Source organism: Castor canadensis, chromosome 1 (assembly GCF_047511655.1).
Source record: "Castor canadensis chromosome 1, mCasCan1.hap1v2, whole genome shotgun sequence".
Classification (NCBI taxonomy): Eukaryota; Metazoa; Chordata; class Mammalia; order Rodentia; family Castoridae; genus Castor; species Castor canadensis.
The window spans coordinates 92,363,073-92,381,637 of NC_133386.1; the positions used below are offsets into that span (position 1 = coordinate 92,363,073).

General features: G+C 37.8%; 1 protein-coding gene across 5 annotated transcripts in view; it reads right to left on the bottom strand.

The window, feature by feature from the left end:
* Positions 1 to 18,565, bottom strand: part of Kcnq5 (potassium voltage-gated channel subfamily Q member 5) — a 525,873-nt gene that overhangs the window by 61,458 nt on the left and 445,850 nt on the right. For 4 of the 5 annotated variants that reach the window (XM_074079868.1, XM_074079860.1, XM_074079853.1 and 1 more), the window contains 3 exons: positions 13,020 to 13,115; positions 3,912 to 4,006; positions 21 to 47 (listed from right to left, as the gene is read on the bottom strand). In XM_074079868.1, coding sequence (XP_073935969.1) covers positions 21 to 47; positions 3,912 to 4,006; positions 13,020 to 13,115 — 218 coding nt within the window. The remainder of the gene's footprint in view (positions 1 to 20; positions 48 to 3,911; positions 4,007 to 13,019; positions 13,116 to 18,565) is intronic. The other variant, XM_074079876.1, reaches the window with a different exon arrangement.

Below are 18,565 nucleotides of genomic sequence, written 5' to 3' on the forward strand. Positions count from 1 at the left end.
CAAAAAGAGAAATCACAAACCTGCTTGATGTTTCCCCTTGTTCTTTCCTTCAGGTGCAGGCGGACAGAAGAGAAACGATGACAAACCGGTGAATACATTTATAGAACTTGATAATGGCCAAATTGGAGACTGGGGAAATCAGGTACCTTGAATAACTGTTTTCAAGTAGGATCCACAAAAGTAACATTACTTATAATTAATGCACCCAATTTTGTATCATATGTTCTTTTGGTGCAGATCCGAGGCAGCATTAATTGGCAAATCCAATACTGCCCAGATAGCCACACACCATAGACTCTTCCTTTGCCAGAGTTATCCATGGCCAAGAAAAAAGTGCTGGTGATGAATCTGCCGTACCCAGCATTAGTATTGCTGGTTACAATGCAGCTGCAGTTCCTGTGCCTAAGGCAGACTTCCAGACTACTAAATCTGGATTCATTCATCTGTGTGTCCATGACTTTGTACTTCATCACTGTTGACGCAGATTATTTTTTTCTCCTGTTCTTTAAAGTAGGAATTCCCATGGAGTAAGTAAAGTACATAGAAAATCTCTCTGATTCTAGCCTACTGTTGGGTGGCATTTTAAATAAATCACTGTAGTAAATTTAGGTCTAGGCAACACTGTGCAGGGCCACTACTCTTTGCAAATCAACTGTGGGCCTTTGCACAAGCACCTCACTTTCTTGTGGGTCTTGGTGCTCTTATGATTAAATGGGAAGGCTGTATCACGTAGTCTCTAAATTCTGACTTCTAAAAGTACCTTTGGCATCCTTGGAGCTTGATAATTTCCTATAGCTTCATAAAATATTCCACTTACTCTATAAAGTAGCACTTTTACCTGTGCTTCATCCTTTCCATAACCTTCACTGACTTTGAGAGGAAAATCAGGAACAATATTTCCCTCTACAAACCCTTCTTTTTTTTAAACAAAACTTTGAAATAGCAACTGCTCAGACCTCTAAGATGTGTTGCATGTAAGAGAAAAGCTAGGTCTAAAAAGAGCAAGAAACTGCTGATCTCTATTCCTGGTGAGTCTGAGTGGGTACGGCATGACCCTCTGCCTGTGCATCTCTCCCCCACACAGTTTTATACTACTCCCTGAGACGAGCTTGTGGAGTGAACGCATCCTACTGCATCTCTGCAACAGTGGGGAACCAGCACACAGGGCTGGCATTTTTTAATAACAATAGCTTTAACGATAATGATGGTGATGATGCTCTGGATAACATGATCTTTTCTCTGACCACCTATTTAAAATTGCAGCCCCTGACACTCCCTTATTTATTTCTCTATTTTACTTTTCTCCTTAACACTATTGTCACCTCACATATTTTATATTCTACATATTTATTTTTTATTATCTATCCCCAGTATCCCTTGAGTAAATACTTCCTGAGCCCTTAGATTCTAACTTGTTCGTTTTTTTCCCCCTTACTACTGCATAATTTCTAGGCCCCAGAACAGTGTTGTGCTCATAGTAGGTTTTCAGTGAATACTTATTGAATGGATACATAGAAGAGTCAATGATCTTATTTCTGTACAAGTTCTTAGACTCTCAGTCCTAAAAGGAAGCTCTGGTTTGTTTCTTACTACATCACTCTGCATTCAGTAAGCCAGCTAATTATAAGTGTAAAAATATACCTCTAGGTCATTGTAAATTATTCTTCTCACAGACTTAAAACTTTGACTAAGTAGGTTTTCTTTCTAATGCAAAGGTTTTGAACTTGGCTTCAGGGAGTCTGTGAATACACTAAAATTATAGGCAAAGTTTTGATGCTTTGTGCATTGAATATTATTCTTAGGGAAAAAGCCCATAATTTGAGTTACATTTTCAGTGATTTAACAAGGAACCACAAGACAACAACAACAACAAGAACTGCAAGAATACCAAAGTATCCCTGGAGAAGAGGCATTAGGGCATCTAGATTCTTACGAATTTTGCTAGTGACTGCTGTGTCATTCCGGACAAATGACTGTTCTTCAGTCTATTGGGCTGAACCTCAGGTTAATGAGGTTGCAGGGGAAGGTGAGTGAGGGATGACTGAGAGTCACAAGGGGGCAGGATGAAGACAGTGTTTGCATCAATCCTCCTCCACCTCCACCCCCATTTAAACCAGGAAAGTATCAGAGGAAAAGAAGAAATTGTGTGAGCAAAATATTAGTTGATGCACTGGGAGAATTTGACTCATTATTAAATACCTTCTCCAGGCTTCAGAATGACTTTTAATCCAAAAACTGCAGTAAGTGGAAAGCCAGATAATCACATATGATAATACACCATTTTCTTCTGTCACTTGAGAACCTTCTATCATTTTTCCTACTAACCTTTCTCTTTTACATTTATCTAGAACAATTCATGAAGATGAGAAATATAATTTCCATGTAATTCTCATTTTTGATTCATGTACCCAAGGAAATAGATGACCCAAGAGTGATGTTCTTTTTTTTACACCAAAACTTTGAAAGGATGTAATATTTAATAAAAAGGAATTCAACTAAATTTCAAGATCTAAATGAAAAGAGAATGTGAATCCACACATTCACTCAACAGCATTCAGGCTTGAATCCTTGATATGATTCTGTGTCCCCAAAGTCCTAGGGAGGCAGGAGGCTAGGAATATCTCTGTCCCAGGTGCTGACAGTTTTAGACACAGACCTCTAGGAGATGTGTCCTACCAGTGCATAGGAATCATCTTACCAGTGCTTGTTCTTTTGTCTGAGAGTAGGAAGAGATGCCCAGGGCAAAACAGGGAGGCCGCTTAACAAATCCTGGTAGCTACAATAACTTTACTGCTTCCCGATGGATTGCATGATGCTGTACCACAGCCTGGCACTAATCCTGGCATGCCAAGCAATGAATCAGGAAGATGTTCCCAGCTGACCTCCTTCCAGATCCGTAAGAACAAGGTGGCTTTGTGAAGTGCCTTGAGTCTCATGAAACCACTAAGGTTAAGTAAGGTTTTGTTGAGTTATGAAGGGAAATGGCCAGTGCTCTAAAACGCTAAGGCAGATAAGTACTTTAATACCTTTTGAGCAAGCTGAAGAACTGACAGTTCTCATCAAACTGGGGTGTCATAGACTTTCTCGTGGCGTACTGACTTTGGTGTTTCAGTGAGGGCTTCTTAACTTGGATGCTGATTATGACTTACCATACTCCCTGTTTGTTGAACTGGAGTTCAGGACCCTAGGACTTAGACTGTTTTTTTTTCTAAATTAAAGATCGCTGTGGTGATCATTAGGACTATTAATAGTTTTTCTGATTCTCCTTTACTTCAGGTATATGCTAGGACTGTGCTAGTTTAGACATAGTGGACGGCCTGCTTTGGCCAGTGAAATGTGAATGGAAATAGTTATTACTTTGAAATTTCGAGTGTTTGTGGTCAGTACCATAATCCTGTTAGATTCCAATTGTTCTCTTTCTCTTCCTTTTTTGATAATGATATTAGTTTGGTCTGCAAGTGAAAGCTTGAGGACATCCTATAAGGGGATCAGATGAGAAATGACTTGGGCAGACTTAAATGTGCAACGCGACATTGCTTTTAAAGCAATTCTCTCTCGAGGTCAGGTGATGGGTGGAAGATAAATAACCCTGACTTTTCAAGAACCATGGTGTTTGCCTTTGGAATTCTGATAGGCTTTATGAGATATTAGAAAATTAGCCTGAAATAGGAGAAAGAAATCCCTATGAAAGTTTACGTTCCTTTAATCTTTAATCCAGGTCTGTGGATGGTGAGTAATGCTACTGATTCCATGCAGTTTTGTGCTCAGGTTACTACTAAAAAGATTTACATCCATTTAAGAGCAATAGAGAATAAGTCAAGTCAAAAATCCACACTTTTTTTTGTGTGTATATTATTTTAACAGATGAGAAAAGACTGAACTACAGCACCAGCTGTCACATTGATACCTACTTGGTAGGGCTGCAGGTGTGCAAGGCCTTCAAGTGTGGCTTCCAGGTTGCAATAGAAACAGATTTCTCATCAGCTGCATAACTACGCCAAACACACTGCATGTGACGTACACAGAGACACAGAGGGAAAACAAAAGAGAACAGAAAATAGAATGAAATAAAAAGGCAGATTATTCATTTCTTACACATTAAGAATCTCTTCCTCGTCATCCTTTTGCTCTCATAAGTGCCCCAAAGAAGCAAACTGGTTGGCTTTTATAATACTGTACCACATCAAAATTGTTTTTCAAAACAACTCACTCCAAAAAAGCAACAGCACCAAAAGGTGCTCCATAATGCAATTTTTGAACTAGAGAGAAAAACTACATTATCTGAACCAAAATGGTCTTCATTAACTGGCTCAATAAATAATGATGTCCAAGACACTAGTTAAGTAAATTACCTGAGCATAAACATATACTCTGGGGGATATTTGATAAGTTGGATGCATAGAATTACCAAAAAAAACCTCACTATGTAATTAGTAAACTAACTAGTAAACTAATGACCTCTAGGGCATGTTAATGATTTAATCAGTGAAATCCCTGAAGTTGAACCATGAAATATTTCTAATGTTAAAAATGAAGATAATAAGCCAGGTGCCGGTGGCTCACACCTGTGATCCTAGCTACTCAGGAGGCAGAGATCAGGATCAGAAGGATTGTGGTATGAAGCCAGCCCAGGAAAATAGCTTGCATGACCCTATCTCAAAAAATAGGGATGGTGGAGTTTCTCAAGGTGTAGATCCTGACTTCAAATTCCAGTACTGAAAAAAAAAAAAAAGAGAAAAGAAAAGAATGACAGCTGGGCATTGCTCAGGAGGCAGAGATCAGGAGGATTGTGGTTGGAAGCCAGCCCAGGCAAATAGTTCAAGAGAGCCTATCTAAAAAAAAAAAATCCTTCACAAACAAGGGCTCACCAACTCTCAAGTAGTAGAGTGCCTACCTACTAAGCATGAGGCTCTGAGTTCAAACCCCAGTAACCACAAAAAAAAAAAAAAGCAAAATGCGGGGCTAAACAAGATAGGTGAGAATATATTTTCCAGGAATATAATTGAAAACTAAGGATTTAATGTCATGATCTAAGAATATGTTTTTTATGTCTTTGCTGTAAAAACATAAGCTCTGTCTACTACACATAATCATACTTGAAATTTTCATGTTATTCTTACTATAAAATGTGGATTAAGACCCTTGTTTTGTATATAAGAAAATAAATGCTCAGATAGATGAAATGGCTCATCCAGGTTGGGAGAGTTGAAACAGTGCCTCTAATTGTCTGGCGCTTGGTCCTAGCCCTCCACTGGGAATTTTGCTGACTGCCGATGACTGTGGTTGCCATCTGAACTGTCCATTTGAGAGATTGCTTGTACTTACTTTCCCACATAGAGCCTGGTAAATTTATTCCTTTTGCAATGACCCTGCAAACATCTCTAATGACCAAGACCTTGCTCCAATCTCTTCAGAGAAAATTTTTTATTATGATTCATTACTCAGAGCATTCTATTTTATATGGGAAATTCATTTAAATGGGTCATATCCCTACTGTATAACCACCAGTCATGATTTGGAAACCTACAATGAAGAAAAAATGATCTAATTATATTCTCTTTCCTGAGAATATCATTGAGTAAAAATGAGCTGAATAGAAAGCTAAAAATTGGCACAACTACTTTGAAAAACTGTCTGGTGGCATCTATTAAAGTTTAGCCTGTACATATACTATGATACAGCTGTGCATTCCTAGATAAATACTCAATAGAGAAGCCCAAAGACATGCACAGAAATGTCTAGACATCTATCAACAGTAGCAGAAATAGGAAACTTGTGGTATGGTAACATAATGGAGGACCGCACGGTCATAGCTCATTGTAACTGTGCGCAACAATATGGATGGGTTTTCTGTGAATAATGTTGAGTGACAGAAACAAGAAGCAAGAGCACTTTTCCAGAATGTACGAAAACCAGGGAAAACTACTCTATGCTGTTAGAAGGTAGCACAGTGTTTATCCTTGTGGAATAGTGATTGAGAAAGGACACATAGGAACTTATGTTCTGCTTATCTGAGTGCTGACTATGTGGCAGTGCTCTGTTCTCTTAGGAAATGTGCTGTTTTCTGCATGCATATTATACTGCAGTGGGATGTTCAGAAAGTGACATGAAAAAGTTAAAAAATACATAGTAGAACCTGAGGGATGTTTTATGTTTTGAAGGAAGTTTTTTTTTTTTTAAATATTCTCAAGCAGGAATCCTTACCTGAAGCCTTGCCCACATGGCTCATGTTGATTTAACCAAGAAATCTATGGAAATTTGTACTAAGCATCTTGGCATCTTAATAGATGGTAAAGAAATTACCATCATATCTTGAACTGTTACTTTTTGCAACTGCACATATACATTTTTTAAAGTGATCAAGAAAAACAAACAAAAATGTCTTGTTTTTTCTTTTATAAAATTGGAGAACAGGAGCAGGAGGGTGGAACAGATCCTGCCGAGGGGGGGGGTGGTACTGGTGGGAGGGAGGAGGAGGAGGGGAAAAGTTATAGGAGGGTGCATGTATGTAAGTGAAAAAACGAGATCTGTTCAAACTATTCTGGTAATGGAAGGGGGGAGGGAATAAAGAAGAATGGTGGAAGGGGTGAATTCAAGTATGAATTTGTAAATGCTACAATGTACCCCCACCCAGCACAACAATTAAAAAAAATAACAAATACCAACACATGGGTTTATTATTGCAGACTCTGTCATAGTGAGGCCCAGAGAATCTCCAGAACTGAGAGGGCATAGAATGCTGCTTTAGTTGAATAATCTCCACAGAAGGCAGGACAAATATGTAAGCTCTGATACTCTGAAAGCAAGACTCACGTACAGCTAGATGCACATTGCAGATTCATAAATTATTTGATTCTATTTAAAAATAATCCCAAACAAGAATACAACAAAAAATGGCACCAAGGCATTATCTGTTCATATTAAAAAAGGGCACTCAGAGAATTGAAGATTTTCTTTACAATAATATCTAGCATCTTGCTCTTTTTCTATCAAATTGATTTCAAAGGCTAAGCTCTTGCTTCCTTCATTACTCATATCTTAAAAATGCCTTGTAAATGAGAAATACAGAAGGGGCAAGTGTGTCCCTCAATCAAAGTGGAAGTGGAAAGTATAACTCTGTTACTCTTATACTTGTCCTATTTTTGTCTTGTCCTTGATCTCAGCTAATTGGTTCTACTAGCTGAAATCCAATCCCATGTTTGTGTGATCCAGTACCTGATGTTCCTTTATTTAAAGCCCAAATCGCATAGAGGTTGGCAAGAGAAAAATAACACTCCAGGAAATTTCCTATGGTTTATCTACTCCAAAGGACAAGTTAACAAGAAGCAAAAGAAAACCCAAGTTATGGAAACAACCAAGATGCCCCACTACTGATGAATAGATCAAGAAAATATGGTACTTGTACACAATGGAATTTTACTCAGCCATGAAGAAGAATGAAATGTTTTCATTTGCAGGTAAATGGATGGAACTGGAGAACATCATTCTGAGCAAGGTCAGCCAGGCTCAGAAGACCAAAAATTGTATGTTCTCATTCATATGTGGATTTAAGATCTAGGGCAAATGCAGCAATGTGGTTGGACTTGGATCACATGACAAGGGGAGAGCACATACAGGAGATATAGGACTAGGTAGAAAACCCAAAACATGAAAACATTTGATGTCCCCACTGCAGAGGAACTAATACAGAAACCTTAAAGTGACAGAGGTTAGCATGAGAAGGGGATCAGGAACCACTGTAAAGATCAGTTAGAGATGAATCAACATGGTTGTAACACATTTGTACATGAAAGCAATGCTGGGACTCTTTTTATAGCTATCCTTAACTCAACTAGCAAAAATATTTTGTCTTTCTTATTATGCTTATGTCTTTTCTTCAACAAAATTAGAGAGAAGGGAAGAACAGGACCTGCCTGGAAGGGAAGGGGGGAGAGGGGAGAAGGGTGGGGGAGGGGACATGAAGGAGAAATGACCCAAATAATGTACACACCTGTGAATAAATGAATAATAATAAAAAAAGAAAATCCAATTTACTATTTATCAGGTAATGCTGGTGCTTTAAGGCAGTCAACCACATTTGAACTGTTATATATAGTTAGAAGTACAATGTCAGTAGAACTCAGTTTTGGGGACAATTTAGATTATAGTATTTGGAGCAATATAGCTATGTCAAATTTGACGGTTTCTGGAAATGGTCTAGGAAGTTTTGGCTGATTATCCAAAAGTAGATTAACATGGATCCTATTTTTTTTCAAGGCACACATTTTAAAATATCAGTACTAAAAATTTTATGCTCATATTTCCATTTTAGGCATTGTCAACTAACTTTCTACCATGGAAGATATTAACAGTTATCTTACATGCCCTCTTCCCTTCTTCTCATCCTTCCAACATTGTTATATTACATTTTTAAGTTATTATTTAGACTTTGTATTTTATGACCATGTAACTATTGTTCCCAGTTTAGCAATGTAATAATGTCAGTATAATTCAGTTTTGGGGGTGTATTTAGTTTGACTAAATACTAAGTTCTATGACTATTCTTTTTTCACATATAAACCCCCTGGGAGTGATTAATTATTTACCTATTTTAATTTCTTTCTCTCTTTTTTTGCGGTATTGAGGTTTGCTTGAGCCACTTACTAGCCCTTTCTTGTGAAGGGTTTTTTCGAGATATGGTCTCTTAAACTATTTGCCCTGGCTAGCTTTGAACTGTGGTCCTCCTGATCTCTGCCTCCTAAGTAGCTAGGATTACAGGTGTGAGCCACCACCAGCACCGGGACCCATTTTAATTTCTTTATTTACTTTTATTTAACTATTATAAAGAATACATTCCTGACCTCATCTGCAAAAATATAAAATTCCTCTAGCCAAACACATCATGAAATCTTTCTGTTGTATTTTCTACATCCTTGATGACCTTCTCCTGGAGCTCTCAGCCCCTGCTTACTCTGCTGCACAGGCCTGCTGTGTCTGTTGTCTGGCACTTCCTTCCTGCTCCCCTCCCACTAATCCTCCTCTTCTTTCTTTTCCTTTTTGAGTGGAACTGGTGTTTGAACTCAGGACTTTGAGCTTGCAAATCAGGCATTCTACTGCTTGAGTCATACCTTCAGACCTGGGGCTTCCCTTCTTTATAATCACAGAGATCCCCTTTGCCTTTTCCTATGTAGGAGCTCTTATTTCCTGGATCTCACACTTTTTATTTTCTTCGTTTATCTCCTTATTTTGGAAGAACAATTCTATTCAGGTAGCTTTTGGAGTATGGGCAAAAGGTAGATAAAGCTTTGAGATCTTACATGCCTAAAATTTTTTTTTGTGCTGTCCTCACATATCATAAGTGGTTTGGCTGGGTATAGAGTTCTAAGTTGGAAGTTATTTTCATCCCTAATTGAATCTGTTGTTCAACTATCTTCTAATTTTAGAGTTGCTGAAGAGATAACCAATCTATCCTGATTCTTGATCATATGAACATGTCCAACTCAGAATGTATTTAGGATATCCTTTTTTTTCTGCAAGTGTTCTGATATCTTGCTATGATAATCTTGGCATGAAGTTTTTGGTTTACAGTGTAGACTTTTGGTGGACTCTTTTACTGTGATTGCTCCTACCCTCCAGTTCTAGAGAATCATGGAATAATATTTCTCTAAAAAAAAATCCTCCATTTATTTTCCCTGTACCCTATTTGAGGTATCCCTATCAGTTGGATCTTGGACCTCTTTTTGCCTTATTATTTGTCTTTATCTTTTAATTTTACTGCCTGGGATAATTAATTTATTTGTTTTAATTTTTTAATTATTATTGTATTGGGGTACATTGTGGCCTTTACAAACATTTTTACAATATAATATACCATAGTTGAATTCACCCCCTCCATCATTCTCCTTTATCTCCCCTACCCTTCCATTCCCGGAATAGTTTCAACAGGTCTCATTTTTCCACTTACATATGTGATTATATAATATTTCTACCATATTTACTGTCCCACACCCTTTCCATATATCCACCCCGTCTCCCACTGATACCAATTCCCCCAGACAGGATCTGTTTTGCCTTCCTGTTCTCTAGTTTTGAAAAACAAAAGACATTTTTGTTCTGCCTAGAAAGGTGGGGGCCGGGAGGGGAGGTGTCCCAAACAATGTATACATGAAAGTAAATGTAAAAATGATAAAAAAGAGACATTTTTGTTTGTTTAAGATAGCTATACAGAATGTTTCATTGTGACATTTCCATGTATATATGTATTATAACTCGAATTGGTTCATCCCTTCTATTTTTCTCTGTTTGGGAGATTTTTTTGGCGGGGGTCAGCACTGGAGTTTGAACTCAGGGCCTCACTTGCTAGGCAGGTGCTCTACCACCTGAGCCACACCACCAGCTGTTTGGGAGAGTTTAGTAACTATCTTTACTTCTATTTTTTCTGCTATCATGTTTTTAATATCTAGGATTTTTTTTCTTTTTGGCAATACTGAGGATTGAACTCAGGGTCTTGTGCTTGCTAGGCAAGTGCTCTACCACTTGAGCTATGTCTCAGTTCTTAGGATTTTTTCCCCCCGCTCAATACCCAGCAGAAACTATTTTGCCCTTATTTCTAATTTTGTTGTAGAGAGAGTATAAGCAATAATAGGAAGGAACAAGGGTTTTTGCTGGTTGAGATAAGGATAGCTATACAGGGAGTTGACACACATTAATTTCCTGTGTGTGTGTGTTACCTTCTAGGTTAATTCTTTGTGATGTAACCTTTTCTCTAGTTCCTGGTCCCTTTTTCCTATTGGCCTCAGTTGCTTTTAAGGTATTTGCTTTAGTTTCTCTGCATTAAGGGCAACAAATGCTAGCTAATTTTTTAGGTGTCTTACCTATCCTCACCCCTCCCTTGTGTGCTCTCGCTTTAATCATGTGCTCAAAGTCCAATCCCATTGTTGTGTTTGGGCAGGTTTTCAAAATGTTACTGAGAGCTGATTTCTTTTCCCAAACTGCTCCACTTGAGATGAAAAGTTAATTTAAATGAATCATACAAAGATATTGACACAGCTAAACTTGGTGCAAGCTGCTGGGGTTTTAAACTTCTCCCTAAAACCTTGAAATGCTGGTTAATTTAGTTCTCTCACAACCAAATGAAAAAGCAATTTGCACATCTCACTTGCCCTTGTAGGAAGATAGTGACTGCGTTAAAATGAATGAGATTGTCTTTGGTCTTGATGCTTTGTATGTTCAGCAAACAAACTCAGGTTTATTGGGTAAGAAAATGAACAGATCAGCAAATGAGGCTTGCTTTGCAACCTACGACAGTCTCAAAAATAATTTCTACACTACATAATCAAGGCCCAAAGCCCTTAATTCTGTTCAAAGGCTGCATAAGGGAAAAGCAATGGGCAAATTAATAGTTACATTAGTATTCCAATGCATTGTAAGTAAATTACATTTGAGTGAGGAAGCAGTTGCTTTTTTAATTATTAAATTCTATTTTGATTTGTGAAACGATGATTAGATTATAAAGATATTCTTGAACATTTCAAGCCTTGCATTTTACATTCTTTTCTACTAAAAATAATATGTGATTTAGAATATTAAATAAGATTCATGATTTTGCTCTGATGTTATCTACATTTTTACAAATTCAATTGCTGACCACAAGATATGTTACATAACCAAATTCCGTAAATTAACATTCTAGGCCTCCAAGTAAAACTGCTCAATCAATATCTTCTCCTCCTTTTATCAGCTACCCATGATGGAGGCCTTGCCTTACTTTGGCTGTGGACATATAAATGCCTCTGCTCTAACGATTTGCTGCAGGAAAAGTAATTTATTTTCAGGTTCAATTAGAAATTGTTTTGTTCAATTTAGTAGTTGACAATGGTATGCTAGATCAGAAAAGTTCCTGCTGCCATTCTCTCTATATGCATCCTGCAACATGGAAGCCGATAGACACTTGGAGCTGTTGAATTCTTAAGAAGTATCTATGCCACAAAGAAACTGAATTTTTAATTTTAATTAATTTATATTTATATGACTACATGGAGCTAGTGATTACTACCTTGGGCAGCACAGCTTTACATCATTATAACTGATTCATACACAAGAAACTTTCTCTTTAATGCTCTTTTAAAGTTTAGAAATTTAAAAAGTAGAAATTCTCAGTTGTTTGCTTTGAAATTGATGCCCAATGATCCATTTCTTGTCAATAGTTGTAGAATAAATAGGTTGATTTAAAAATTAGTCATTAAATACTCATTTAGTCATTAGATAGTCTGAAGCTTCAACTACCTGGCAGGAAGGGAATACATTATAGGTTGTAGAATTACCTAGCATATAATTAAGTGCCAACTCCACACTGTGGATCTAACAGAAAAATTCATTTGTGAGTCTTAACCTGGTCTATTTCCAAAAGACATGGATGGCAAAAGGTAAAGCATTCTTTTTAGTGCTAAAGCAAACCCTGAGTTACTGGAAAGAAAATGAAATACTGAATATCACCTAGGTGTTACGAACTAGCTGTAAATAATACGCTTATTTAAATATGCTTGTTTCATGTGCTGAAGCATTGGTGTATTCCATAAACCTACCAGCTCTCAAAATAGGATTCCTGTGTTAAGCTATTGCCCTACCTGGCACCAAAAGCAACTCCACGGACACTGAACTTTGACATTCTAAACAAATATGTTGCTCTTCACAGCAGTGACATACATCTGGCTGGAGAGAGTAATTGTAATGCAGGGAGCAATGCCACATTCTGCTCCATCACTTAATGATCAATTATGTTTCATAAAGTAATTCATAAGACATATCAGGTCATTCCGCAACAATGTAACTGCTAGCCTCTGCATGGCCTTGCTGGTATGGTTAATTAACCTGAACAATGCATGGCACATTAGACGAAAAAAAAAAAAATCAGCAATTTTTTTTTCTGTTTGGGAGGAGGGGAACTCCTGCTAAACCCAAGACTGTATGAGACTGGAAAATGACCCAACAAGCACTCATGGAGACAGATGTTGCTCTCTCCCTGTTATAGTGACATTTACCTGAATGAGGTTGGCAGCTGGGTTCCTTCTTTTCTCAAAGTGTTTCTGGCGGTGCTGTTCCTGTACTTTTAATGCAAAACCTGAGCCTAGAATGCCCTGGAACAAAATATAAAAATAGTGCTATAAAAACAAATTTCAAAAGCACTGTGAAATAATACAAATATTTAAAAAACTTCTAAAATGTGTCTTTGAGAAGACAAGCAGCATGTATTCTGTCTATAACAAACACATTACTTGTTAAAACAAATGCTATTTATCTCTATTATAATGCAATCGAGGATGGCAAGTTGTTGGCAGTGTTGCAAGAGACAGAATGACTTCTGTTCTTCAGCAAACCAGTTAGGCATCAGCATTTATTGTCTTGTGGTATAATAAGAGACACCATAATTGCAAATACAAATGACAATTAAATTTTTCTGTGTGTGGCCTTCTCCATGACATTTTTTATGCCTAAATATGAGTGAGTGGACTGATCTGTGATAGAATTTAGAGGGCATGAACTCTGATTTTGGGCAGAGTTGGATTTTGAATTCAGGAATGTTCAAGTGTCACTGCTGTGGACATGGGAGTACTTCTAGAACTTTGATGAAACTCTGAAATTGTGTGTATTCCACCCATAAAATGAGAGAGCAGGCGAGGGGGGGGCGGTTGGCAGTAGTCCTTCATGGTGCTATAAATATATACCAACCATAGTAAAGTGAAGAAGAGTGGGGGGCAGTTATCCAGATGAGATAAATGGGATCTCATTTTGAAGCTAGAGGTTTTCCATTTTGCCTGTTTTACAATAAAGGCAAGAGTGTGGGTCACGGCAAAGCATGTTCCTATTTCCCTCAGCATTCCTTGTCTTTTTGGTTTTGGCCAGCTATTCAGATTTTGGGGTTAGTAAGATTAGTATTCCCTCCTGAGTTTACACTAACTATTATTATTATTTTTGGGCTAGATTGCTTATTACCTTGATCTGCCAAAATTCTGGTTCTTTGATGTTCCCTCTCTGTTCATTTTGTTTCGGTCTAACATTTGTGAAATCAAGGTGCTTTTTGTCTCAACCTTGGTTGGTCAGAGCTTGCTAAATTTGGTCTCTGGGCTTTGTCTATATTCTTGACTTTGTTAGTATGGGACTTGGAGCTCCACTGCTTTCAAGTTTGTGGATTTTACTTGCAAGCTATAAATTATTAGCTTTTTATTTAACTTCAAGGAGTCTAACCCTTAGGTTAGAGATAGGCATCTTATAAGCTCTAAGTCAGCATTTGCCATAGGTAAGAAATGGTTGCTTTTCTTTTCTTTGTATTTTTTAAGTAGTTCAAAGATGGTATAGGCTGACTGAAGGTGGGTTTTTTTTTTTTTTTATCTCTAAGAGGTGTCAAATCTTGGCTGGGTGACAACTTGGCTGAGATATTTTGAGGCTCTAGGTAGCCTTTAACCTTTCTCTTATCTTGAGATTTCACAATTCTCAGTATATCTGTGACAATAACCAGACAATAAGTGAAGTAATACAATCAGGTTAAAACACACAATTATAAAATTATACTATTTGCTGCTAGTGAACAATGATTATTTTATTATTATTAATTAGGATAAGCGACTATGCCATGACGTTAGCCATGGCACCACAGGTTCTGTTTTCCATCTGTTTTTTCAGCGTGTGTCTCATGCTGTCTAAGAGATCCATCTCAGGCAGGTTGTAGTTGCACAAATTAAGCTTTATGAAAAGCTGGATAACAGATTTATAGAACATTTCCCTCCACATGGAGGTTGTAAAATGGCTCTTCATTTCCAAATCCAGCTCAACTCTAGTCATTTGCAACTCCTAATTTTTTTCTATTATGTAAGACTATTTAGGAATGATTAACTGATTTTTCTTTCAATTTTACTTTACATGACATATAAACATGTAGGAGAGAATACGAAACATCAGAATTTATAGCAGTTATTTACAGTAAGTCTTAGCTGTGCACATATTATGTGCGTATTTGTGTATAATCTATTGTTAGGGAGTACAAGTCAGATTTTGTAAGCATCAAATTAATAGCATTCATTAAGTGGATATGAGGTTCAGCATTAAATCCCCTTTGGAAAATGAAGGCAGGTCCTACATAGCACAAATCTAGAATCTACCCAATAAATAAGATGTGCAAAAAAGCACACTGTATTGCTTAAAAACATCTATTAGTAGATGGCAACAGCTTGCTATGTATCTCTTGTGCCAGACTGTACATTACAGCAGTTATTAAATCAGGTCTGCTCATTGTCTCATCATGGCCCCACTCCAATTTTCTTCCACCTCCTTCTTAGCATGTAGGTCGGTGTGTTACATAGAAGTCTGCTAAAGTCTGTTATGAACACACACACACGCACCATGGTTTAATCGACATCAATAGATGAAAATGCTTAGAAACTGAGTTTTCTTTTCATTTCAATTATTTCTTTTCTAGGATAACAAATATTAAAATTATTAGGCTTTAAGTGATAGTAGTTGTCAAGGGGTGCTACATAAATACCAAATAGAAAAAAATTGCTTTGGTAAGCATTTAAAATAGTCACCTCTCTTTATCTTCTATCTTAAATGAGCCTAATTTGTACCCTGTGGCAAACAAGCTAGGCTGAGATTTTTTTTAATAGTTGTTAATATTTTATTATATATAATAATTGTATTTTCAAATATTGTTAATGATTATAGATAATGGCTACCATTTATTTATTGAATGGTTAACATCTTGAGTCAAACAGAATTAGTCCTTGCATTAAACTTACTAGCTGGATGTCTCAAGGAATTCAGTATCTATAAAACTCAGTTTCTCCATCAGTCAAAAGTTACTTAGAGCTGGAATGTCCAGCAGAAGTGTGGCAGCACCCTCAAGAGGGGAAAGAGCTGTTTGCCTGGGTGATACATAGGAGCTGGTTTGGGCTTCCTCCATGAGCTCACTAGCCTGGGGGTGGAGTGGGCCCCAGAGGAAGTGGTCCCCAGGATGGGTGGCCTGTGCCATTCTGTGAGGGGCAAGAGAGTCCTGTTTTGGAGATGAGATGGGGAAACCTTGGTTCTCAGGTTTCCTGAGTGAGAAGAACCCCAAACAGGAGAGACTCTAAATCCATCTCTATCTTTCTCAGCAAAATGCCAATGCATTCTCCTAAATGTCAGTTAGACAGCACTGCTGGCAGGCAGGAGCACAAGACAAAAATGACAACTCAGCACCTATTTGTGAGGCTATAGTAAAAAGATCCCTAAGAAAGGCTACTTTCCTTGGCATTGTTAGGAAATGTTCTGTTCTGTGCAAGCACATTTTTCAGATTTCCAACATTGTGTTAATTTAAGTTGCATATAAAAATTGTAATCACTTTATTGGAAATACTTCCAAGAATGACTACTTAGTCTCTGACCTTTAACTTAACACAGTGACACAATTTAACCTCACTGGAATAGTCCAGAGCCTCATTATGGGGGCCAGGCATGTTCTGGATGCAGCCAGCTTCCAGAACCAGGTTGACCCCAACACTAATTGGCCAGGTCTTCGCACACTTTGAACACTTCTGTCTTCTTTCTGGCTACAGACTTTTGTTTCCCTTCATTGCTGTTTCTTACATTTCATCCTGCTATAATGTTTGTTTTATTAGCCTCCCTCTACATTGCTGTTTATAATCTTCAAAGCATTGTGAACTATATAGGTCAATTTATCAGAATTTTCTCTGATAATGAAGGTAAGGTTGTGAATTAGGTTTCAAGTGGGTATCTTATGAAATAACCTATATACCAGGGTCTATTTTAGCTATCCAGTTATACATGTGACCACAGGGTAAATATGTACACCAAACAGAAGATACTTTGTAGCATTATTTCAGGGAAAGAAATCCATGACTGCATTTTACTGTTTCTAAAGGTGTCTCCTGTACAGAACCTGATTCTTGAGTCAGAATCTTATTAGTGAGTGACTGCTCTGTTCTGGATTGTTGAAATTGTCACATGAATAATAAAAGTGAGGCTTTTTTCTTTTTGGTGGTGGTACTGGGTTTTGAACTAAGGATCTGAAGCTTGCTAGGTAGGTGCTCTGCCACTTGAGTCATTCCCTTAACCCTTTTTGCTTTGGTTATTTTTCACGTAGGATATTGCATTTTTTTTGCCTAGGACTTGCTTCAGACTTGGTCCTCTTACTTATGGTCTTGTGTAACATCACACACAGCTTATTGTTTGAGATGGGGGTCTCATTAACATTTTTCTCAGGTTGGCCTCAAACTGTGATCCTCCTGGTCCCAGCCTCTTGAGTAGCTGGAATTATAGGCATGAGCCATGGTGCTGACTGATAGTGTCAGCACCATGAGTTTTTCTTTTTTACTGTTTTTGATTCCATCATTTTGCAGCAGGAAACATGTGTTTATATATTTTTACAGGTGAAGGGAAGTAACATTTCTTGAATATTCTTCATAATAAACATTTGGCTTACATGATCACATTATTCATAACAAAACTTATCTGGGCTCAATAATTCTTCCTCCATTATACTGATGAAGAAACATACTAAAAAAGTCACTGTCTGAGCTGAATGTGCCCCCCTCCATTCATATGTTGGCGTCCTAATCACTATACCTCAGAATGTGATCTTATTTGAAGACAGGACCCTTACTGAAATAATCTAGATAAAATGAGGATATTAGGGTGGTCCCTAATCCAATATGAGTGATGCCCTTATAAGATGAAGAAATCTGGACACAGATGATGTGAAGACACAGGAAAAAGATGGCCTTTGACAAGACAGTGAGAGAGTGTTGAGGCATATCTTCCGTCATGGCTCTCAGAAGGGACCAGCCCTGCCAACACCTTGATTTTGGACCTCTAGCCTCCAAAAACTGTGAGATAGTAAATTTCTACCGCTTAGAATACCCGGTCTGTGGTACCTTGCTACAGCAGCACGAACACACTAATACAGTCACACGGTGTGTGTTTAACAAAAGGTCAAACTGAGGTCCAATGCCCAAGCAAGTGCATAGCCTTTTCGGTCTCTTTGCTGTGACTTTGAGTGATCTAGGGCAGAACCAGTTAGTCAGTCTGGGCACTGACTATGGGAAGGTCATTAACAGGCAGACAGAGGAGGAGCCCTGTGAGTTAAAGACTGAGCTGCTAAAAATCTCCATGTGACTTCCCCACTTGCTTGGCTTCCTTTGTGGGTGTTCTTGGGTTCTGCATGACAGAACCCAAAGCATCAGCTTGTGCCTGTTTTCCGTAGGCACACTGCTGCCACTGTCCCAGCACTCCTTTTTGTTGACTTCCCCACCTCTACCCTAGGTGGAGTGGATAAAAATGAAAGCCTGGGGATAGGGGAGTCAACATTGTAATATTACAACCAATGGCCTCTAATGAAACAAAAGGATAAGATGACCACACAGGCAAGCCTTGTCCATGAAGGAGAAATTTTCACCAGAAGCTTGGGGGAAGGTAAATGTGCTCTTCATTCTGATAAGATGCAGAAACTGCTCATTAAGAAAAGTCAATGACAATGACATAAAGAACAAATCATCAGACACATTTCAAACACTTAAGGTCATAGGTGTTTCACTCA